Genomic DNA, 25,558 nt, shown 5'->3' with positions numbered 1-25,558 from the left:
CTTATTTACAATAAGAGCCTACCCAGGCCAAACCTGGACGACGCTAGGCCAATTGTGCGGCCCCCTATGGGACTCCCAATCACGGCCGGATGTGATACAGCCTGGTTTCGAACCAGGTTCTGTAGTGACGCCTCTGTGTGAAGTATTTAACTGTACTAGAATGCTTAAAAGGCCACAACATTTTTTGTTTTTTGGCAAGGAAAATATCAGTATCGGACAAAAATGTCGGTGCATCACTATTTAAAAGTATATTGAGTTTGCAGTGTGGTGCCAGGTAAACAACTTCTCCCTCAATGTCGGCAAGACAAAGGAGCTGATCATGGACTACAGGAAACGGTGGGCCGAACATGCCCCCATCCACATTGACGGGTCTGTAGTGGAGTGGCATGAGCCCTTCAAGTTCCTTGGTGTCCATATCACTAAGGACCTCAGGAGGCTGAAAAGACTCGGCATGGACCCTCGGATCCTCAAAAGTTCTACAGCTGCACCATTTGAGCATCTTGGCTGCCTGCAGCACCGCTTGGCATCCGACCGCAAGGTACTACAGAGGGTAGTGCGTACGGCCCAGTACATCACTGTGGCCGAGCTCCCTGCGATCCAGGACCTTTTATAGCAGGCGGTATCAGAGGAAGGTCCTGCAAATTGTCAGACTCCAGCCACCCAAGTCATAGACTGTTCTCTCTGCTTCCGCACGGCAAGCGGTACCGATTAGGGTTGCATAGCGGGAACCTGGTTACTGAGATTTAATGCCCAAAACCACTCCCCTTTTCTGCGATAAATAACTGCGAGAAACTGGTATATTTGTTATAAATGATTTATATCAACATCATGACTTGAAATGGAACTGTTAAATTATATGCAATGTCTAAATCTTGCTTCTCTGCGGTCTCTCTGCATGATCAATCAACGCTTATTTTGTGGACAGACAGCACATGTCAACACGTATTGTGTGCTGTTCACAATGCATGTAGACCCATCTCATCATGATCGTAATTTATTTTTCTTGTGATAGGTAGGCCTACATTTGCTGCAGCATAGCCTATGCTACAGTAATATAAAGAACAAATACATGTCTAATTTCCACATTTCCATCTGGCTTTTGGGGGTCACCTTCTTGTTTTATTGTAAATATGTTATTGCAGCTGCAGAGTTTTAAAACAGCCTATCACTCAAATATTGTTGTCGTCAAATCAATGTTATTTGTCACATGCGCTGAATACAACAGGTGTAGTAGACCTTACAGTAAAATGCTTACTTTGAAATTAAAAGTTACAAATAATTAAATAGCAGCAGTAAAATAACAAGCGAGGATACAGGGGGTACCAGTACAGAATCAATTTGCAGGAGCACCGGTTAGTTGAGGTAATTGAGGTAGTATGTACATGTAGGGAGAGTTAGATTAGAAACAGAGCGTAGCAGCAGCGTAAAGGATGGGTCTGGGTAGCTCTTTTGATTAGCTGTATAGGAGTCCTATGGCTTGGGGGTAGAAGCTGTTAAGAATCCTTTTAGATCTCGACTTGGTGCTCCGGTACCGCTTGCCTTGAGGTAGCAGAGAGAACACTCTATGACTGGGGTGGCTGTAGTCTTTGACCATTTTTAGGGCCTTCCACTAGCACCGCCTGGTATAGAGATCCTGGATGGCAGGAAGCTTGGCCCCAGAGATGTACTGGAGCTGTAGAACCTTTTGAGGACCCATGCCAAATCTTTTCAGTCTGAGGGGCTGAAACTTCACGACTGTCTTGGTGTGCTTGGACCATGTTCATTTGTTGGTGATGTGGACACCAAGGAACTTGAAGCTCTCAACCTGTTCCACAATCATCTCCTTGATCACGTTGTCCTGGCACCGCACAACCAGGTCTCTGACCTCCCTATTGGCTGTCTCATCGTTGTTGGTGAGGCCTACAACTGTTGTGTCATCAGCAAACTTGATGGTGTTGGAGTCGTGCCTGGCCATGCAGTCATGATTGAACAGGGAGAGCAGGAGGGGACTGAGCATGGACCCCTGAGGGGCCCCCGTTGAGGATCAGCGCGGCAGGTGTGTTTTTCCCTACCCTTACCACCTAGGGGTGGCCCGTCAGGAAGTCCAGAATCCAGTTGCATAGGGTGTTTCGTCCCAGGGTCCTTAGCTTTGTGATGAGCTTTGAGGGCACTATGGTCTTTTAACGCTGAGCTGTAGTCAATGAATAGCTTTTTCACATAGGTGTTCCTTTTGTCCAGGTGTGAAAGGGCAGTGTTGAGTGCAATAGTGATACTTCATCTGTGGATCTGTTGGTGCAGTATGCAAATTAGATTGGGTCTAGGGTTTCTGGGACCAGCCTTTCAAAGCACTTCATGGCCAAGATGTGAATTCTATGGGGCGGTAGTCATTTAGGCAGGGTACCTTAGTGTTCTTGGGCACAGGGACAATGGTGGTCTGCTTGAAACATGTTGGTATTACAGACAGGGACCATTGAAAATGTCTGTGAAGACACTTGCCAGTTGGTCAGCGCATGCTCGGAGTACACGTCCTGGTAATCCGTCTGGCCCTGCGGACTTGTGAATGTTGACCTGTTTAAAGGACTTACTCACATCGGCTACGGCGAGCGGGATCACACAGTTGTCCGGAACAGCTGGTGTTCTCATGCATGTTTCATGGTGACTTGCCTCGACGCAAGCATAGAAGTATTTTAGCTAGTCTGGTAGGTTCATGTCACTGGGCAGCTCGTGGCTATGCTTCTCTTTTGTAGCCTGTAATAGTTTGCAAGCCCTGCCACATCCGACAAGCGTCGTCGCCGGTGTAGTACGATTCATTCAAGTCCTGTATTAACGCTTTCCCTGCTTTCCCTGTACAATGTAGAAAATAGTTTAAAAAATAGAGAAAAACCCTGGAATGAGTAGGTGTTCCAACTTTTGACAGATCGAGAGATCGTACCAGTCAAAAGTTGGAACACCTACTCATTCCAGGGTTTCTTTATTTTTACTATTTTCTACATTGTAGAATAGTGAAGACATCAAAACTATGAAATATAAATAATACACACTTGCAGTGCATTTCCAAATGCACTGCAACTCTGGAGCTCTGTCAGAGTGACCATCGGGTTCTTGGTCACCTCCCTGACCAAGGCCCTTATGAATGCACCTGTCTTCGCTTTGTCGTTATGGGGTATTTATTGATTGAGGAAAAACATTTGTTTTAATTCATTTTAGAATAAGGCTGTAACGTAACAAAATGAGGAAAAGGGGAAGCAGTCTGAATACATTCCAAATTCATTGTAGCTAGCTACATCTATGGGCTTTTATGTTTTTCTGTCGTGCGTAATATTTTTTTGGTTTTGGGATTAAAAAATGTATTTAAAGTATGGCTCATCAGGCTCCATCTCATCAGGCTCATTTTCGATCAAAGCTCTTATCAAATCACTTTATGCTTTTGAATGACTCTTCCAGTTTAACTATCTGCGTTGACCCGCTTTTGCATGCTGCTACTGTTTATTATATATCCTGTTGCCTAGTCACTTTATCCCTACCTATGTTTACATATCTGCCGCGTACCCCTGCACATCGACTCGGTACTGGTACACCGTGTATAAAGCAAAATAATTAGTTACTCATTGTGTATTTATTCCTTGTTGCTTGTCTATTATATCTCTATTTTTATCCCTGCATTGTTGTGAACTAAGTTAGCATTCCACTTTTAATCTACACCTATTGTTTACAAAGCATGTGACAAATAATGTGATTTGACACCCCTGCTCTAGAGCATTGACTGCCATATTGTCAATTTGTTATTAGACTTGATTTGGCGTAAGGTTTCCTTTGATTGAACATTTTGAGTTTTGCCTCGTAAGTATTCTCCCTGACCTTAGGGAGTAGACACATGATCTGTTTCTTCTGTATGAGTTGCGCATTTTCTGCATCCAGCCAGCTCCCACCCTCCTTGCTTCTATTTGGTTTGCTGTCAGAGATTTATATTTTCATTGTTTCCAATTATCTATGTTAAATGGCCATCTAGTCTCAACTCACCTAAAGACCTGATAAGTTTTCAATTGGCTTCTTTAATTCTAAATGGGGAGTGGATCTCCTGACCCTCCAATTATGTGGCCAGTCCAATATAAACGGCAGAGCTTTCTACGATGTTAGTGCTGCTCCATGGGTGTGCTGTGAAAATCTTCCAACCTCTTCCTTTTCTTCGCTGTCTTGCCTTCCATTTAAATCCTCTTAACTCTCATTTCATCCCACTGTGTTTCCCAGCGTCATGTTTTTTTCTGGATTTTCTCTGTGACTCTTCCCCTCTATCACCAACATTTACACCTCTATTCTTTCCTGTCCTTTTACCCTTCCTCTGTCCTACTCAACCCACTTTACCTTTTTTCTCTCTCTGCTATTTCATTCCTGAAAGCACAGTTCCGGATGCAGTCCTGACCCGTTTGTGTTCTCTGTTTTGGTGTAATGTCTAGCTTTATTTACAGCTCCTCCAGCAGTCTGCCACCTCTGGGAATGCCCTCAACAACCTTCATCCCATGTCTGGTATGTCAGGTAAAAACAGACATTTCCCACCTCTCTTCCCCCCCCTTTCCATTCTTACACCTGCACGCTAAATGTGTTTTCCTCCCCCATCCAACTGCCACCTGTAGTGTGCCTGGTGAAGATGTGCGTTATTGATTCTGCTGCGTGCGTCATTCTCTGCATGCCTGAACTCCCAAGTGTGCTGTGTTTGTCAAGCAGTGGTGAGGGACCGTGTTCAAAACCTGCTCCTCATTTATGAATTAAATTTTGAGCTGAAACGCGCTGCCACTAGGAATCTCCAGACGTTAACACTAACACACAAACTGGTGTTTTTTTTAAATCTGGTTTCTAGCAGTGTGTCTGCTGCAGCGAGTGGCTACTTATCAAATTCATCATAGCAAGAACTGAGTAATTAATGTTTTCATTCCAATATGATAACCACGGGGTATGTCATGGGGCAAGCTACAATTGTTCAAGATTTTACAAAGCCTGCTTTAAATTCATATTAAAACTTCATCCGAATTGATTCAAACTGTTTACCTCGTTACCAAAGTCAGCTCATAATCCATCATCTTGACTTACCCCACATATCACTGCATTGTATCTGCTTTTTGTCTGTTTTGACCAGTGCCCTAGTTGTGTTTATTGAATGGGCTGTTTCTACTTTTGCCTCCCATCTCACACATTTCAGATTGTGTTGGAAAGGTACCTGCAAGTCTCTGCTTTAAGCTTCACATGTTGTAAAGCAAAAACAGTGATTGCATGACTCAGTGTAACCTATATATTGACCTAAGCGAGATCTAGGTTCCATGGCCCGTATTAAGTGCAGATTATGCGTGTGTCTCAGGGCTGAATGCCATGCAGAATCTGGCTGCCCTGGCAGCAGCAGCCAGCGCCACACAGGCCACGCCCACGGGCAGCAGCGCTCTCACCACCTCTAGCAGTCCCCTCAGCGTGCTCACCAGCTCAGGTACGAGTACTGGACAGCAGGCACACTCATCATGGGACGCCTACAAGGGTTGGTCCCGCTTTTTATCTCTCACCCTCCCTCACCTGTATGTATCTTTAACCTTATTCCACTGACTCGCCTCTGTGAACACTGTTGGTTGCGTTTCATTAACCTTTCCTCCTGTTGCCTTCTCATCCCTAGTCTCTGCTTTATGTTCCCTGGTCTGTGAATTAAGACTTTGAAGTCCTACTAGCGGAGTCAAATGGTGGCGTTTTCATCCATGTGATTAAATGTTTTGGGGTTGACTCATCTCTACAGCAGGATCGTCACCCACCTCCTGTAACAACAACTCAATGAACCCCATGGCCTCCTTAGGGGCGCTGCAGTCTTTGGCCGCAGGGGCTGGAGCCGGCCTCAACATGGGCTCACTTGCAGGTTAGCAGACTCAAAACATATTTGTATTCGTTAATTTACCACAAATCTATTACCTTAAATTTGAAGAGTGCATGATACATATAGAAAGTATTCTAGCCCTAATCTTGTAACAGAGCTCCTGTGTCTAGGGATGGCAGCCCTGAACGGCGGTCTAGGCAGCGGGGGCCTGTCGAACGGAACCAGTAGCACCATGGAGGCCCTTACCCAGGCCTACTCTGGGATCCAGCAGTACGCTGCTGCTGCCCTCCCCAGCCTCTACAACCAGAGCCTGCTCTCCCAACAGAGTGTCAGTGCTGCAGGAAGCCAGAAGGAAGGCAAGTAGGGGGATAGAGATGGGGCATAAAAGGGTTTGACTGGGGGTGTGGGGATGGGGAGATTTGTGTTAACTGAAATGACTGCTCTACAGGGATCACGTGCCACGCTGTGATTGACGTTTGATTGTAGTACTAGTGCAAGGGATATTAAGAGCTTAGTTATAGATTACATCATTTTTGATGTGACCTTAGTGTGGGATTGGTGAAAATATGTATTGTCACCTGCTGAGGGTTCTGTCTTGTTTTAAATATGCTGCAACAGCAAGCGACAGTCGGAGCACGGGTAAGATTTAATTGCAACACTCAAATGTTTTCACAGTACTCAGTGGCGGATTTAGGTATAGGCGACATGGACAGCCACCCAGGGAGGCATCTTGCCGTGGTCGGCACGGGGCGCCCGCACAAAAAAAAATCAGAATGGTGACATTTGCGCGATCGGTTTTCTATCACTCTATCACTCACTCCCCGTGTGGGGCTGTGGGTCAATTAACCTTGTCGGAGTGGGCTGAGCTAGGCAGGCTACTGCCTGGGAAGGTCTCTCACTCAGAAGTATGAGATGGGGCGTAGGTTGACCTCAGGGCTCCCCACTGGAACCCTGAGGTAGGGGGGTGGGGGAATCTATCAAATAGCACTCTAACTTTGTACAGTAGTAATGCAATTAGTAAAATCAGTCACACTACGAAATGCAACCAAATAAACCACAATTCATTCATAATACTGTGAATATATAGTTCATTTTTTCTGGTTTGTGGGAAATGGTTAAGAATAATATAAAACCAGTCTGCACACCACCAAGGTGAATTGGTTTAGTCTTGACTCTTGGTTGACCGTGTTGTGGGATGGGTAATGTATTGTCGCTTGAGTGCAAAATCAACACAAGCGGGTTCGCCCAGGGAGCCATACAAGCTAGAACCGCCACTGACAGTACTTGTTGTAGAAAATGTCATTTTAAAATGAGCATAAATCTGTATCAGAAGGCTCCTCAGATAATATTTTAAAATGCTGTTAGTCTGTCAAAAACAAAATGGTTGCCTCTGGCTTAGTTGTATTCATTATCATCTTGTTGTGTCAGACATTGTAATAAATTATTTCCTGCTCTGCTCTCTTAAGGCCCTGAGGGAGCCAACTTGTTCATCTACCACCTCCCCCAGGAGTTTGGAGACCAGGATCTGCTCCAGATGTTCATGCCCTTTGGCAACGTTATTTCCGCTAAGGTGTTCATTGACAAGCAGACCAACCTCAGCAAGTGTTTTGGTATGCTGGTGGATGGGGAAAACAGCACATCACAGTCTATATAGTGTGTTCTTATTATGAAGGCAAGGATTGATTTAAAAAAATATTGTATCTGGATTCTCTTACAGGCTTTGTGAGTTACGACAATCCAGTCTCATCCCAGGCCGCCATTCAGTCGATGAACGGTTTCCAAATTGGCATGAAGCGACTAAAGGTGCAGCTGAAGAGATCCAAAAATGACAGCAAGCCATATTGAATGCTTTCTCTCAATTGGACTTGGTTAGGATTTTTTTTTCCTTCTGGTAAGTGGAGTGTGAATAAGAAACTAAAACCCTGCTGCAAACCCCTACCCTCGCCTCATTCTTCCCTCTCCCTTTGCGCATTACAAGATTACAACTTTGCAGGGGTCACTCCTTTTTATTCTTTGTAGTAACAAACGCAAGCAGAAAACAAAAGCAACATGCAAAAGGATGTTGCTCAACTGAAACTGGATACTTGCGTTCTGTTTTTGTTTTTTGAATTTTTCTTTTTTAAACGTAATTGTATTTGTTCATTTTAAGTTAAGGTGTTATTTTAGTTTGCTGTGTAAAAGTTGAGTCATAATGATGTTGCACAATGACAGCCAGTTGCCAAAATATCCCCTTGATTTTCACCCCTGCTCCCACCACCACCTAATCATGCCACCTGACCCCACTCCAAATGTAATCCCATCATAACCAAACCATCCCCATGGTTGCGTTCTTAAACGCTCTGATGCGTCATGCAGAGCCTTCCAGAGAACTGCCTTTTTGAAATGAGGGAGGACAGACCATGCACCGGATAATGGCAAGAGAACAATAGCTGTTTGCCAACTGCAATTATCAATTATGTACGCAAGATCTGAGTTCACGCCAGCAGATGAGCCATTTAAAAAAAAAAATGTTTTATTTATAAGTTGCCTGAAAAGTCTATTTGTGATGCTGTACCAGGAATACATTGCATACAGTAGGCTTTTACTCATTTTTTGTTTGTTTGTTTATTTATTTATAAAACAAGAAGAAGCTTGAATTTCTGTTCTCAACATATTTTGGAGCAAAATTATAGTTTTTTACAACTATGAATGAATTGATTTGTAAGACGTCAGCAGTATTGCCTTGAATGGTTTTGTGAGATATTTAACTTGCCAACCTCTTGATTGGTCTCAGGACAATGTCACAACGCCACACCCTTGCTTCAGGGATGTAGTGTAGTTTATCTGAATTATTTCACCCTTTTTTCAATTGAATATCAGAGAGCGTATGGGATCCTGCGTCGTTAACAAATACTGTGCTGAATGTGTGTGAAGGGAGGAATAATTGGGTCCTACTTTAAGTTTTAATGAACACAGCCGTTAAGGTGTCATCTGGCTTGAGTCATTTTATTCCCCACCTGTCAGATGTGTAAATTTGGCCTTCTGTCTAATGCTGCCCTTCACATATCGTCTTTTTAAGTGAGGAACGGTGACTTCAGTAGCGGCAATAACATGATCTTTAACTTCAAACGAGCCTTCCGCCCCATTTAGAATATTCACATTCAATCTATTTCCTTTCTGTTTTTAGCTGTCAGTTCAAGTAGAACATCAGTCCTCCTTCTAACACTAAATGGAATATCACTTGGCCATGTGGGCTTGCAGCAATCGAGTGTCCTGGAAAAGAGCAACATTGGAACTTTTCAAAGTTAACATTTGTCAGATTCATCCTAAATTATCCAATCGGCTCTACTAATTACCGATGCAAAAATAATGCTCTAATTAGATATTATAATTGATTTGTATTTTATTTTTTCTCTCGTTAACCAAAATGTTTTGTAATTATTCATCATCCGCAGTTCAAGTAGTCTGCTCTACCTCTCAGAGCTGGTTAGATGAGACTACTCCCTCAAAATACTGACATCCCTGCAGATTTTTATTCCAGTGTGTGTATTTATTATTAACTAAAAACTCTAGCATTTCATGATTGGCGACGTTCAATAAATGTTAATCACTACAACAAACACAGTAATCCCTTAGACTTCCATTAACCTAGTGTTTTTATAGAAATGGAAAGAAGCAATTGTCCAGATGATGTATATTACAAAACTATTATGCCCTTTTCTATTTTTATAAAGGTTTTATACTTCTCCCAAGTTTCGGGAACTATTTATTGCCTACATTATTTCTCTGAATTGAAATGATTGTTTCAAGAATCTTCAACAGTTTTTTTTTTTTTTTTTTTTTTTTTTTTTTTTTGTAGAATCCTAATGTGACGTTGGTTACTACATTTAGATATGGGAGGGTTAAACTACTGACCTGTGTAGCCCTATTCAAGTGTTTATTGTTAATGTGCAACAAGTGACAATTGTGTATGGTCAGTGAGTAGGATTTGCCAGCTGCTAAAGATTTCGAAACTGTAGTCCCCTTGCATTTTAAGAATGGAGTATATTATAGGGAAAATCAATATTTTACTTGAGTTCAACCTAGATATGTGCCTATTTAACTATAATTTCCATGTGCATAACAATACCAACTGAGAAAATAGGCTTAAGCAGGGTTACTGCAAGGTTAAGTCCAGGGTATTTGCTGCCATTTAAAGTAAGTCCAAAGACTGAATCTCAACTGATGGGGGCACATAGTTGTTGTACATGAACTTAACCATCACTGTAAACTTTGCTGTACATCTCATACTTTTGCTTTGTATGAAAGGCATCATTTTGCGTAAGCGTACAGAAGTGGAATTCTTAAGAACAGCAGCAGATTATGGTAGAGAGAACATGAGAAGATGCCAAACACTCACAGAAAAGCTGTTTTGTTTATAACGTGAAACAGACTAATGTAGTCTTAAAGTTTTATAGCGTAAACTTTTTGACTCATTTGTTTTATAAATTGTCTTCAGTTTGTTTGCGCTGTCTTAACCTTTCTGTATTGTATTGACAAACTGCCTTTTTATTTAAAGAAAGTTACCTCCTTGCCACTTAAAGTACAGATACTGTACTTCACTCAGTTTTGTAATGTGCACCTCGAGAAAAGCTCCTTTGCTGTGGATGTAACTTAGTTGTATTGCATTGCATATGATGGAATTATGAACAGATTAAGCACACAATCAAGAGAAATGTTGACAGATTAGTTGACAATCAGCTCTCATTGATCATTATAGCAAAGCACAATTAATCTAATATCGCTGGCTCATAACCCAGGTGACTATCATTACAAGCGAAAAATGGCTATTTTTACAATCAGTAAGGACATTTTTTTTTAAAGCACATTGGGACAGATGGTGCTAAACCCCTTGGGAGGATTATTTCCTGAAATTGGAATATTACTGATTGTTTATATATTTTCTTTATTTCTTTGACTACTGTATTAAAAGTCCTCAAACGTAATACTAAGTCACAAATGTTGACTGTACAGTAGTAGGCAGTCAGTGTGGTGTCTCGTTGTGTCCTGTAAGTTCTCACCTCAATTCTCTGTTCGCATGTTGCTTGTGTTCCCCCTCTGTCCTTTTCGCCTCTTCTGTCTCACATTAAATGTTCTGTGTTTAGATTTTGTATCTGGTAGTGACCCCTTCCCCTCCCCATGCAAAGATAATCATTTATGATTTTCTTTTTTCTTCCCTCTCCTTTTTCCGTTGTTGCTTTAACCTAAGTTTGTCTCCCTGTTTTGTTTTATTCTAGATATCTTCGTGCCCGTTTGTTCATCGTTTGCCTAGCATGTTGATGTGACGTCAAAAGTTCATCGTCCAGTTCGTTGTCCTCCACTTCTATGACGCTTGAAATGTTCACCTTTTTGACCTTTTGTTAGCTTTTGGCGTTTATTGGAAAATGTTTTTGTTTGTTCTGTTTCTCTTTTGTCCTTTGTGCTGCCACTAGGGTGCGCTAGAAAGACTGCCAAGAAAATAAATGTATAAAGCTACAAGCAAAAAAGAGAATCTATTTTTTCGAGAACTTACTGACATAACCACTTGATTTTTCCAGATCGGTTGATTTTTGTTGTTGTTTATTTTTGCCTTCATAGTAAACTAGTTTATTTTTCCTTTATGTTTTGAGCGGTCTTCCTAGCGCCCCCCACACTACATTTTTGTTTCGTGTCTGAAAGCAACCAATCAATTTATAGAAACTACTTTTGCGTGTGGATGTTATTTCTCTTGTAAGTTCTAAGCTTTTTTAGGATGTCTTTGGTCATATTCTGGGGATGACTTTGTAATTTTGTGTTAGGTTAGTTGGTATGAGGGTCATTTTTGGGGAGTGTCTAATGAGTGACAAAGATATACACTTGAATCACCGTTTTTGTCTTTCAGTGTGTGAAGTCATCACAGGCACATGTTTTCATTTCCTTTTGTGTGGAAATCATCCTTAGTCTGAATAATAAAATATACAAAATGAGCAGAATTGAGTTTCTTTTCAGTTATATATATTTAGCATGCACTTTTTTTTGTAACTTCACTGAAATCCTCAGCAAAATGTGATTGACTTTTTTTTAATAGAATAAAAACGGTTAGGAATAAACTAGTGCCAAATGATGCTGGTGGTCACATTTATCTCTTACACGTTGCCCTTTGAAGTTAAGATCTGGGCAACAAAAGTATGGGTTGGTTTCTTTTTCAACGTTGATGTGGTGGGTTGTACCTCGTAGGTTTTCGTGTGTGTTTAGACTGATTTTAAAGACCCTTATTTTATGTTAGGACTTGAGGTGAAGTTAGGTGTTGGAATTATTTGGATTTTTCTGTAGTACAAGTATTCCCTAAACTAGATTACCAGGTTATAAAGCATGTGCCCATAAAGGCTTATTTGTTTCAACTTTGGGATTAATTCTGTTGGGTTGAGTGTTTTTGTGTCTCATAATAAAGGCTAAACACTACCTTTTCATGCAGTTCCTGATAAACTTTGTATTTTACTCCCAGAGAGCACAGTTTTTATTAGCATACATTGTCGTTAATATAGTTGTATTGCATTGGCACAGTGTGTAGCATGTGAAGTGATGTTTTTATCTGACCTGAGTTTGCCGGATAGCTTTAGGCATGTTAAATGTGTCGTTGTGCATTAACGTCATCAATTTGCTTTACTTGGGCTTTACTTATGAATCCCTACTACTGTCATCATTTCAGTGGTCCACATGTATACAAACCATTGTCTTTGCAGTAGTTAACATGGCTCCATCCCTGTTTAACATCAGGGCCCTCTTCTCAAACCAGGATTGGGTTTTAGAAATGGAACCTCTAACCACGTTATAGAACTGTCACATGTTCTGTACTCAAGAACTACCCTTTATTTTCACCATTAAAAACCACTTCTCTGGGTTATTGATCTCCCGTTGTTCAACAAAAAATGTGTTGGATGGAATCTCCTTAAATGAATTGACCTGCAGAGAAAATAGACTCATTGGATTGACTGGGCTCATTTAATTTTAATATGTGACAGATTGTATTTCCAGATTTGTCAGCTGCTAGGTCTGAGTTTAAATGTGATCCTAGAAAATAAACCTGTTGGATATTTTTTGCATTATTATTGGTACAAAGTGACTGATTTTCTATAACTTTTGGTTTGTACAGTTTCCTTTTCTACTAGAACAAAGTTATATTTCACAATGTGATATTGAAATTAAAAAGTTCAAACATGTAGAGCTTAGTTGCCACATGACCAAACCTTAGTCTGTACAGCTGTAATATTAATTGATAAGAATGCAATTCTGTGAAGTCGCCTTTTGTTGAATTCAATTAACTTTTCTTTCTATATATTTTTGTTTTGTTTTACAATGTTGTGATTTTGCTGTGAGACATAGACATTGCTGAATTTATTAGATGGCCAAAACAGTTGCTTTTTTAATAATTTCAGTTCGATATTGTCTTTGAAATGTTTTTGATTTAAAGATAACACTTGTCTCCACAGGCGTGAAGCTAAGTGCACACTCAATAAGCAGTCGTTTTGTGAGCCAAAATTGTGATCCCTATTTGGTTGGTTTGTTTATGTACAATTAAAATGTTTAAAAAATTCATTAAAATTGTCTATTTGCCCTTTTTTCGAAAGGAAATATTAAGGCATAATGTGTTGAAATATGAGAGTCAACTAGAAAAGGTAAATTTATTTTTGCTTGCATCAAAGTACATTTCATGGTAGGGTACACAGCTGACAGATCCCTGTTGAGAGCTTGTCATGCCTCAACTGCAAGTGCAGCTAAATTCTTTAGATGGGGACACCTGCTGGTATCTTTATTTACTGCAATTTGTAAAAGCAGGAAACCTTTTCAATTTAGGCCTAAGGTAGGCCAGTTCACCTGCGACCCTACGTGGCATGAGAATAGCCTCCATTATGATTACCATTGGACAACCTAGAGAGGCCTGGCACGCAAGGCTTGACTATGGCGGGTGATAAGGGCTGAAATTAAGTATCGTGAAGCTACTGCCACCTCTCACGAAGTCACCTAATGTCTTCCTAGTGCCATAAAATACCACCATGAATTAACATGGACTGTCAATGAAGACACCATTTTTTTTCTAAGGCGGCAAACTGCCAACGTGTTCCCGTCACGTGACACGTACATAACATATAGACGTAGTGTTCGCGTTGTGACACGTCATGTAGACGTTACACGACGTGAACACCACATGTCACAGTTCAAAGCAAACGGACACATCTTACCATGAATGCAGTAATGTCTACGTGTGTTACGTGTCACGTTAGTTTAAGTGTCTGTTTAGTTTATTATTAAAGATCTCACCATGAATGCCTTATAAATGTGCATGATTTCTAAAATAGGCATACCGCCTCAATACAAAAAATATTTTGGTAGTTGATATCGCAGCCAGCCACCATTACTGTGTAGATATGCCTATTTCTCAAGTCAGTATGGACACAAGGGCTTCTTTGTTGGAGGTAGCCCTATTCAGAAATAAGAGGTAGCTTGGTCTCAAAAAAACTCAGAACTCGGCAATCTCCGACTTCAGTGTGTTCAAGACAACTGGGAACTTGAAATAAAACGAGCTCGGACTGGGATATTTTTTGGGGAACGGTCATCCAACTCGGAATTCCATTTCAGAAACTCTGGCATCTCTTTGACCTGAAACTCAGTGTCATGATTTGACCTCGTTTTTTTCCCCACTTCCCAGTTTACCGGATTAACAAACACAATCACTGTCACCATGCAATCCTTAGGCTATACTTTTCTATGGAGATGTCTTACGGTTAAAAGCAGGGTTCGAATTGAAGGGGTATGTGAGGATAAAGGCCTAACCCTTGTTATACCTTGGGGTTTTAAATCAAATCAAATAAAATGTATTTATATAGCCCTTCGTACATCAGCTGATATCTCAAAGTGCTGTACAGAAACCCAGCCTAAAACCTCAAACAGCAAGCAATGCAGGTGTAGAAGCACGGTGGCTAGGAAAAACTCCCTAGAAAGGCCAAAACCTAGGAAGAAACCTAGAGAGGAACCAGGCTATGTGGGGTGGCCAGTCCTCTTCTGGCTGTGCCGGGTGGAGATTATAACAGAACATGGCCAAAATGTTGAAATGTTCATAAATGACCAGCATGGACAAATAATAATAATCACAGTCATAACAGTTAACTGGAGCAGCAGCACAGCCAGGTGGACTGGGGACAGCAAGGAGTCATCATGTCAGGTAGTCCTGATGCATGGTCCTAGGGCTCAGGTCCTCAGAGAGAGAGAAAGAGAGAATTAGAGAGAGCATACTTAAATTCACACAGGACACCGGATAGGACAGGAGAAGTACTCCAGATATAACAAACTGACCCTAGCCCCCCGACACAAACTACTGCAGCATAAATACTGGAGGCTGAGACAGGAGGGGTCAGGAGACACTGTGGCCCCATCCGATGACACCCCCAGACAGGGCCAAACAGGAAGGATATAACCCCACCCACTTTGCCAAAGCACAACCCCCACAGCACTAGAGGGATATCTTCAACCACCAACTTACCATCCTGAGACAAGGCAGAGTATAGCCCACAAAGATCTCCGCCACGGCACAACCCAAGGAGGGGTTTTTAGGCTGGGTTTCTGTACAGCACTTTGAGATATCAGCTGATGTACGAAGGGCTATATAAATAGATTTGATTTGATTTATAGAGACGGGCAGAAAGCATATGCGACCCCTTATTGGCTTAGCCTTAGGAAAACAACGGTCCAGATTATATAAAGTGATCTACGATTATTTACACAGTCTATCGAAGGTCTTGCTCAGCCTCAACATCACAGGAAAATGTGGTTTGTTTAGTAAATGCTCAGCAATTTAAAATATTAGTGGAAGGCTATGCCTACAGCAAAATACCAAAAAGTTAGAATCGTTATGGGTCTATGCATAGACCAAACAATTTAACCGATAAAAACATGTATTATTCAGGAGAATCCAATTGAATCAGGTTATTCATTTCAGTGCAGTTGCGTTCTTTTGCATGACCTTAGCCTAAACCGAACCGAAAACGCCTGTTTTGATCACAGATCATGATGAAGCCTGAACATTTCAGTTGTTTGTCATTGATTTAGCCCACAATCACCCACAGATTTGATACACATGAAGACCTATATTTCAGCTGGATTTGACAAACAAAAGCCTGACTAGAATCCTCTTTCCCCCCCATGTCATATTTGTTTCCAATTAGGCTAAATGTATTCCTATTAATAAGCTTTTGTTTTCCAATTAAGTTGCATAGGCTAACCATTGCGATTAACGTTATTTACCACAATCTGCTTTTTATGAATAAACAGGCATCGGGGTAAAAAATCTAATTTCTATGCCCCCCCCACTCATTAATGTTACTTACCTTACAGATCACAAAGTCTGCTAATTTCCACTCCATTCATAAGCAAATACATTTGATTCATACACTGGCTTGTCTGGCTGGCATGTTTTCATTTTAAACAGGCCTTCGCTTATCTACACTGAAATAATATTATTTCAGTAGTCCTCTATTATGATTTTAAAATCATAGCTCATTAGTACACCCTTGTGGTTAAATATATATCTATTATATGTCCTATGTTACAACAATGTTGAACTAACAAATACCATCAAGGGATACGTTACAATTTACTCCGCGATGCGTCGTGCCTAAGAACAGCCCTTAGTCGTGGTATTTTGTCCATAAACCACACCCCATCGTGCCTTATTGCTTAAATGTACCACGGCTGTCAGCCACTCAGCATTCAGGGCTCGAACCACCCAGTATATAAATATATGTAACTCACTATACTATCAGTGTCAATTTCGAGATTTTTTTTTTTGCTGGAGGTCTATGCAAAACAATGCTACAACCATTACATGAATCACTAACATGTAAGCTGACATTGACTAAAACCAGCTAGCCTAGCGCTAGCTAGCGCTAATCCAAGCTAAATTTGTTTGGCATCAAGATAGCGAACTGTTAAATGATATTTTCATACAAACACAAACACATTGGGAACGTGGGAAAAGAAGTACAGGAAGTTCAGACGCCATCTTAATCCCTTCTCTTAACCTAACTCCATTACTTACAATGGGGAAAATACCAACCAGTTTATCACTCTGTTAAAACTGCCTTCAAACCTCACCAAACTCATGGACTATGTAACTAACCATGTTACCTCAATATTTTAAGTCATATTGCACTTTTGCACATTACATACCTGAATTAATAGGGTAAAATGATGAGACGGAGAAAAGTTTGTTTGAAGAAGATTGAAGAAACCTCCAAGACATCACGATCTCACTCATTCCATTGATGTAACAGCATATACATAATGTAATGAATGAAATGACTGTAATGAATGAAACAGCAGGGAGCAGGTCTCGAACCCTAAAACTTCTAGCCCGAAGTCGACTGTGCCCCAAAAGCATGCTTGAGTGGCAGAGTCGATATCGGCACTTAAAAAACATGCCGTGAGGTGTTGAGGGAAAGACAGATTACCTATAGACTACCTATAGACTGGACATGAACTTTTCTAGGCAATTAGCGATAATAGGAAATACACAAGCCATAGGCTGCAGCTACACTGTAACACGGGAAAAACTGTAAATTTCTAACATTTATGGTTGAGATTTAATTAATATAAACTATGCACCTTATGACTTTCATTAACATGCAGGCGTCATGCAGACGTTAGTAAGGCATTGATATGATGACATGTTAGTTACACGCAGGCATAATGCAGTTGTTAATGAGGCGTTGGTGTCATGTCAGTCAGACGTTCAATGGTAAGCGACAGCCACACAGTGGTAAGGCTTAATTATGTCTCATATCACCCCCACACCAGACAATGGAAACAGGAGACAAAGGGCTGTGAGACATGGGTTTAATTCTGGACACATGAAAAGTGGGATGTATACGGGGGGTACGGGGCAACAGAAGATGAACAGCAGAGGGGCTAATGACCTTGGAGATGGGCAAAGATCCAATGACCCGGGGGGAAAGTTTGCGCGATTCCACCCAGAGGGGCAGATCCTGGGTGGACAGCTATTCCTTCTGCCTGAGACGATACTGGGGAGCCGGGGTCCTGTGGTGATCTGCTTGTTGCCGATACCTGGAGGTGGTCTTGAGAAGGGCCAACCGGGGTCTCTTCCAGGTACGACGACAGCGGCAGACAAACAAGTGGGCTCCCGGGAAACTGGGGAGACGGCGCTGCTAACAGCCGGGTTACTGAGGGGCTGGCAGTTTACCTTTGTGATAGGCTGCCTAATAGACAACCCGCGGAATTGCTCCAGCAATGTGTTCGGCCAAGGTCTCCTCGTGCCTTCCAATTGTGGCTCCTTGGGAGGAGATGGCGGTGCTGGTCCGAGTCTGCTGGGTCAGTCATGGCCAGTTCGTACTATCACATTTCAGGCAAGACCCAGATGCAGACAGTGTCAAAGTAACAAAGGTTTATTACTAATACAGGAGCAGGCAAAATGACAGGTCAGGGGTAGGCAGAGGTCAGTAATCCAGATAGGGTTCAAAAGGTCCAGAACAGCAGGCAGTCTCAAGGCAAGGTCAGAGCTGGCAGGGGTCAATAATCCAGTGTGGTGTGGCAAGGTACAGAACGGCAGGCAGACTCGGGGCAGGCAAAAACCGGGAAAAAAAATTTAAAACAGGAATTCGAACAGACAGGAGCAAGGGGAAAACAAAACGAATTGACAAACAAACTCACAAAACAAAACGAACTGACAACAGACAAATAGGGAACACAGGTATAAGTACACTGGGGATAATGAGGGGGGTGGAGACAGGCACAAAGACAGGTGAAACATCAGGGTGTGACAGGACAGGTATTTCAAAGGTTGCAGCACTGGAGTCTGCTTCTGTTAGTTATTATAAATACCTCTGCCAATGTACATAAAAAAAAGATGTCACACAATCTTGACAAGGAAATGGCCATTCAATACAGTAATATTAAACTGTAAATAGACAATTCACAGCCAACTCTGTGTTTTGGCACCCCACTGTGACTTTCATTATTTGACCAACTGGTAGTCCCCCCTAAAAAACAATGAGCTGTTGCTTTTCCACAGAGGTGTCTCCAGACACTGTGTTCTGTTTGTTTTTGCCAAAGTGTTGAGAGGCTTGGAAAAGTCCTCACGGGAACCTACAAAAATATAGTTTTTAATGTATTTATTTTGGAATAAAAAGTATGCCTTATCAAATCACATGCTTCGTAAACAACAGGAGTAGACGAACAGTGAAACGCTTATTACGGAACCTTCCAAACAATTCAAGAAAAAATGAAATTGTAGAAAAAATGAAAATAAATAAAATGACCACTGTGTACCAGTACCAAGTCGATGTGCAGGGGTATGAGGTAAATGAGGTAGATTTAAGCAATAAGGCACGAGGGGGTGTGATATATGGCCAATATACCATGGCTGAGGGCTGTTCTTATGCACAACGCATCGCGGAGTGCTTGGAAACAGCCCTTAGCCATGGTATATTGGCCATATACCACAAACCCCTGAGGTGCCTTATTGCTATTATAAACTGGTTACCAATGTAATTACAGCAGTAAAAATGAATGTTTTGTCATACCTGTGGTATACAGTCTGATATACCAAGGCTGTCAGCCAATCAGCATTCAGGGCTCGAACCACCCAGTTTATAAATGTGCATATAAGTAGGGATAAAGTGGCTAGCAACAGGATAGATACGGAGTATGTGATGAGTCAAACAGATTAGTGCAAAAAGGGTCAATGCGGATATTCCAGGTAGCTATTGGTAAACTATTTAGCAGTCTTATAGTTTTGGGGTAGAAGCTGTCCGGGGCCCTGTTGGTTGTGGGTAGCAGAGAGAACAGTTTATGACTTGAGTAGCTGGCGTCTTTGACAATCTAAGATTATTAATGGTACATGTTATTCTTTAGGTATGTGGCAGTATATTTTTCATTTATTCACACTTATTTCTGCCTTACACTACATTGATGAATTCAATACTTATTTTGCACAAAAAAACTAGTGAAATGTTGGGGTCTTAAAGCTGCAATATGTCATTTTTTGGGCGATGACCAAATTCACATAGAAATGTGCGTTATACATCTAATTGAAAGCGGTAGATATGTTTTATGTGCGCTATTTATATGCCTCCTGTTCTTAAATTTAATGAGGTTTTTTTCCTTTTAATTTCGGTTTTGTACACCAGCTTCAAACAGCTGAAAATACAATATTTTTGGTTATGGGAAATATATTTCACACGGTTTAGATGGTACAATACATCTCTACACTATACTTGCTTGTTTTGTCACATTGCATGAAATTAGGTGATCTATTAGAATTTTAGCAAGCAGGAAATGTCGGAGCGACAACTGTATGGTCATTGTGTATCTTCAATTTCCTAATAACAATTTTTAAATGGAACTGTTTTTATTTGATAGGAATCCGGGGAATGCAATGACTGTAACACCTAATATTGACAGGCAAGATGGCGCTGACTTTGAGAAGTGGATATCTGGAGATGCTGAGAACGTGTTGGAGATTACAAGCACGTCATGTGAAAATTCCTGTTCTTAATCAAATGGGTAGGTTGTTCACCCGTATGTCGACAAATCTAAACTGGTCAAGTTATCCGTGCGATGTATTATCTCTGGAATAGATCAAGCTAAATGTTCACATCAGCTAACCATTAGCCGGTTAGGCTACATCTCACAAGCTTGATGAGTATGTTGTGTTGAAATCCAAAGGCAAAACAGCAGCTTTCATTAATATGTCTCAAGTGTATAAAATATGTCGCAATTTAATGTATTGAGCAACATCTTGGTGTGTAAATAATTTATAGCCAGTGAATAGTTACACATCAAGCTTGTATTTCAGACAATGAATATGATCAATCTCTCCCAGAGGGAATTAACTCACTGAATAATCTGTCATTCAGGACTTCTGTATCCTGCAATAGCACGTCATCGAAGTTCTCAGAGCAAATTACCATCAAGGTACAGTATATCCACTCAACTTCATAATGTAAAATGATTATGAATTACTTCATACTCCATATTGATTCTAGATTACAATTAATTCTGTGTGATGTCAGATCTCAAATCATTTAAAGTGAACACCTTCACCCACCTAAAATATGATAGAATCAAAATAACGCAATTTTGGCCCATGTTCCCCAGCAGTTATGTACCACCGACGTCCTTATCCAGACCACCGTGGCCAGAAGTGTCCTACATCAGCAGTGACGAAGAGGAGAGGCAGCACAAAGGTGGGGGAAAGGATGACCGATGTACACTGATTGTTGCTTTCTGAATGCTTTCTTAGTTTTGATAAAGCAAAACCTACATTAAACACACATCAAAGACTATTTATGTGAAATAATTGTCCTTTAAAACATTTTAACACATGCCTATTTTGTAGTGAAAGAGACATACAATTTCAGCCTAGGACTAAATCAATCTTTAGATTCAGTGTTTCTGTAATTTACTGTGTCTGAACGATCACTCTCCCATTGCCTTTTAGTGGTTCTAGAAAATGTGAACACCCTTCTTGCAAAGGAAGACTATGGAAGGCTTTTTGCAGTTGTCCATTTTGCAAGTCGCCAGTGGAAAGTGACAAATGAAGACCTGATCCTCATTGAAAACCACATTGATGCTGAATGCGGTGACAGGATTAGACTTGAGAAGGTCTGTGTGCTTTATATTCTTAGTGTCATTACTATTTGGAAGGGACACATTTTCCACACATGCCAAATCTTTTTAGCCTTGTCCCAGTTCTTTTTATGCTCTTACCAACTCCATTGCTGTCATTGTCAACCCAAACATCTGTAAATTATTTTATGTATTTGACTAAATTACAGTTCTCAACCACAACATATTTTCACTCGTCCTATTTTTGCCACTCAAATAAGTCACAAATAAGTCTGCAATGTTGGTAGACCCTAGCATCAAGGCTGCACTTTTTTTATGGCCAAATCCTTCCTTCTAATAGGTGCTGCTGGTTGGTGGAGAAGAGTTCACGCTGATTGGGAGGCCCCTACTCGGGTAACTTTTCTAGTTCTATGTTATCTCAACTGGGTGGGGGGATTATGCATGTTTTGGGTTTTCAATGTATGCAGTAAGGCGTAGAATATACTGCTCTAATTTTGTGATATTTCTAACAATCATTTCCCCTCTTTTCACATGTAGTCGTGATTTGGTCAGAGTAGAGGCAACTGTCATTGAGAAGACTGAATCCTGGCCCAAAGTTTACATGCGGTTCTGGAAAAGACACAGATACCAGAAGAAAAGAAGTATTTAGTTTATTTTTTACATGTTTTTCCTGATATTTAAACAATGAAGTTAAAATACTATTTGAAACTGTGTAGTGTACAAATCAAAGCTAGCAACAACACTATTCCTATATTCCTATGACACGTATATGAAATGTTTTAAATTGGGAAACAATCTAAACAACAATACTCTAATGTAAATGTCAAGTATAATTTCCCTGGGAGAATTTTCAGCATGAACAAGTGTGTAGAATCTGCAAGAGTTTGTGTGGGAAAGTGACACATTCCAAGGTAGTTTTTTGTTTTGCTTTGTTACATTACAGCCTTATTATAAAATTGGTTAAATAGTTTTTTCCCCCCTCAATCTACACACAATACCCCGTAATGACAATAACCGGTTTCTAGACATTTTAGCAAATTTAGTAAACATTTTAAACTGAAATATAACATTTAAATAAGAATTCAGAGCCTTTACTCAGTACTTTGTTGAAGCTCCTTTGGCAGCGATTACAGCCTCGAGTCTTCTTGGGTATCGACGCTACAAGCTTGGCACATCTGTATATGGGGAGTTTCTCCTAATCTTCTCTGCAGATCCTCAAACTCTGTCAGGTTGGATTGGGAACGTTGCTGTGCAGCTATTTTAAGGTCTCTCCAGAGATGTTCGATCGGGTTCAAGTCTGGGTTCTGGCTGGGCCGCTCAAGGATTTTAAGACTTGTCCTGAAGCTCTCCTGCATTGTCTTTGCTGAGTGCTTAGGGTCTTTGTCCTGTTGGAAAGTGAACCTTTGCTCCGGAGAAAGTTTTCATCAAGGATCTCTCTACTTTGCTCTGTTCATCCTGATTAGTCTCCCAGTCCCTGCTGCTGAAAAACATCCCCACAGCATGATGCCGCCACCACGCTTCACCAATTTGGGGCTCCCGAGTGGCACAGCATCTCAGTGCTAGAGGCATCACTACAGAACCTGGTTTGCTTCCAGGCTGTATCACAATCGGCCGTGATTGGGAGTCCCATACGGCGGCGCACAATTTGTCCAGCGTAAATAATGTGTTCTTAACTGACATGCCTAGTTAAATAAAGGTTAAATACAAATAAATTAACGTGGGGATGGTGCCAGGTTTCGTCCAAGCGTGTCGCTTGGCATTCAGGCCAAAGAGTTCAATCTTGCTTTCATCAGACCAGAGAATCTTGTTGCTCATGGTCTGAGAGTCTAGGTGCCTTTTGGCAAACTTACTGAGGAGATGCTTCCATCTGGCCACTCTACCATAAAGGCCTGATTGGTGGAGTGTTGCAGAGATGGTTGGGTTTCTGAAAGATTCTCCCATCTCCACAGAGGAACTCTGGAGCTCTGTCAAAGTGACCATCATGTTCTTGGTCACCTCCCTGACCAAGGCACTTCTACCCCAATTGCTCAGTTTGGCCAGGCGGGCAGCTCTAGGAAGTGTCTTGGTGGTTCCAAACTTCTTCCATTTAAGAATTATGGAGGCCACTGTGTGTGGCCATCTGTGCCTCAACACAATCCTGTCTCTGAACTCTACGGACAATTTCGACCTCATGACTTGGTTTTTGCTCTGACATGCACTGTCAACTGTGGGACATTATATAGACAGGTGTGTGGCTTTCCAAATCATGTCCAATCAATTGAATTGACCTCAGGTGGACTACAGGTGGACTAGAAACATCTCAAGGATGATCAATGGAAACAGGATGCACCTGAGCTCAATTTCGAGTCGCATAGCAAAGGGTCAGAATACTGATATTTCTGTTTTAGATTTTTTTTTATACATGTTCAAAAATGTCTAAACTCTGATTTTGCTTTGTCATTATGCGGTATTGTGTGTAGATTGATGAGGGAAGACATAATTTAATCAATTTTACAGTAGGGCTGTAACATAACAAAATGTGGGAAAAGTCATGGTGTCTGACTACTTTCTGAATACACTGTAGTTGGGTGATCACTTGATCATCAATTCTAAGATTCTCGTTTTAGATTCAGTGAATGACCTGAATTCCTCTGTCCACACATGCCAATTACTGGTCAAGTATAATTTGATATTGTTTTCTTGGAGTAAATTAAATCTCTCCAGAGAGTGGAAATTCCCCAGGATATCACAACAGAAAAGAGGCACACTTGAGGCCTTGCGTTGTAATAGCATTTTTTTATTCATTAAATGTTCAAACATTCTAAAGTATATTCATCCTCTGAAGTCAATTCTGTAAAACCAGTATGAATAACCTGACAGTGTGTGTTTCAGAATAATGCCGCGTACGTGTGGCTGCTGCAAGACTAACTATTGTCTTTTTCTTTTTCAGTTATTGTGCAACCACAAACAGTGCTTCGGATCAACACAATTGAAGTTGCTCCCAGATTGACATGATGCTATATGTTTTGAATTGTAAATAAACTTTTGGCCAATGAATGTGCCACTGAAATTTGGAACACGTGCTCAGTTGAAAATATAAATGGGAAAACATAGTTATGGACAACATTTGGTATCTTTCAAGTGAATCTTTGTAAATGTGCCTTTTTATGTAATCAGATGTGTTGTATAAGTACAATTTAAGCAAACTGTCATAGGTCAATCTGTTATGAAATTGGTGAAATCCAGGCGCTGTTTCTCACCTATATGACAAGTAGCCATAGGACACCTATGATATCATGTTGCACATTGGAGAAACCTAGCTTGAAGACAGCAAAGAAGGATAACATAATATAGTAAGTGAAAATCTGGGACACGGTGTGTTTTCACACTTGGTCCCTTTCAGCCAAGTTTTGTGAACTCAGTGTGGTTCGCTTAATTTTTTGCAGTGTGAATACTCCAAAATAACTCAGACCCCTCCCCAAGTTCGCTTGTCATTATTCGTGCACCACACACTAGACTACTGCACCACCCTTTCCCCTGCTATAAACCCTCACATTGGTGCCACAAAGAGAGATGATGCAGGTTCATGGAAGAAAATGTGTGCTAATTATGTTATTGATTAGTGATTTGTCAAGGAGTTTTATTCAATATAATCAATATTGTAAACAAGTAATCTACAAAAAAAATGGATCTCTTGGCTGAGAGCTTCATAAGCTGTTTATTGTTTGTGGAGTTTCAATAGTGAGAAGACAACATATTTGGTGAGAATCGCAACATAGGGTTCGCAATTTATTCTAGCTCTTAAAGGGGCAGTAGCCTAACTTGGGTGTACAATTTTCAATGACAGCATTATTTATTCTGCAGTTGTACTATTACTATGTATTCTGTTACCAATCAAATGTACGTTACTAGTATCTTCCGATTATAATTACTGTACTTTTTCACGACTGTAAGACTGTTACTGTCTTCAGAGGGTGATTGGTCAAGGTGGATGGATTTCGGGGTGGATGGGTGGACGAATAACGCAAACGTCTTGCAACGCAAAGGTTACGTATTGATGTCACTTGTTAAATCCACTTCAATCAGAGTAGGTGAAGAGGAGACCGGTTAAAGAAAGATTTTTATGTCTTGAGACAATTG

At 40.9% G+C, this 25,558-nt stretch overlaps 2 protein-coding genes across 52 annotated transcripts in view; both read left to right on the top strand.

Moving 5' to 3' along the window:
* The window catches only part of LOC139385018 (CUGBP Elav-like family member 1), a 43,935-nt gene extending 30,533 nt beyond the window's left edge, over positions 1–13,402 (top strand). For 4 of the 50 annotated variants that reach the window (XM_071130040.1, XM_071130038.1, XM_071130046.1 and 1 more), the window contains 6 exons: positions 4,434–4,512; positions 5,753–5,866; positions 5,995–6,180; positions 7,291–7,434; positions 7,542–7,715; positions 11,080–13,396. In XM_071130040.1, the coding sequence (XP_070986141.1) occupies positions 4,434–4,512; positions 5,753–5,866; positions 5,995–6,180; positions 7,291–7,434; positions 7,542–7,669 (651 nt within the window). In that variant the 3' untranslated portion in view covers positions 7,670–7,715; positions 11,080–13,396. Of the gene's footprint in view, positions 1–4,433; positions 4,513–5,329; positions 5,501–5,749; positions 5,867–5,979; positions 6,181–7,290; positions 7,435–7,541 lie in introns of all 50 variants that reach the window. The other 46 variants (XM_071130005.1, XM_071130021.1, XM_071130014.1 and 43 more) reach the window with 36 other exon arrangements.
* A 6,846-nt stretch (positions 13,403–20,248) lies between these two features.
* LOC139384498 (mitochondrial ribosomal protein L21) lies at positions 20,249–25,544 on the top strand. Of its 2 annotated transcripts, none has more exons than XM_071129310.1 (7): positions 20,249–20,374; positions 20,728–20,785; positions 20,972–21,057; positions 21,312–21,475; positions 21,780–21,832; positions 21,977–22,080; positions 24,369–25,544. In XM_071129310.1, the coding sequence occupies exons 1-7, from the start codon at positions 20,278–20,280 to the stop codon at positions 24,431–24,433; spliced, it is 627 nt and encodes a 208-aa protein (XP_070985411.1). In that variant the 5' UTR covers positions 20,249–20,277; the 3' UTR covers positions 24,434–25,544. The 2 variants fall into 2 exon arrangements, with proteins under 2 accessions (XP_070985411.1, XP_070985410.1); XM_071129309.1 differs by having other exon boundaries at positions 20,273–20,374; positions 20,969–21,057; positions 24,369–24,493.
* The last annotated feature ends 14 nt before the right edge of the window (positions 25,545–25,558 follow it).

The sequence above is a fragment of the Oncorhynchus clarkii genome, chromosome 26 (genome assembly GCF_045791955.1).
Source record: "Oncorhynchus clarkii lewisi isolate Uvic-CL-2024 chromosome 26, UVic_Ocla_1.0, whole genome shotgun sequence".
In the NCBI taxonomy this organism is placed as follows: domain Eukaryota; kingdom Metazoa; phylum Chordata; class Actinopteri; order Salmoniformes; family Salmonidae; genus Oncorhynchus; species Oncorhynchus clarkii.
Note: the sequence above shows the minus strand (reverse complement) of the source record. Positions and strands in the feature narration are given on the sequence as shown.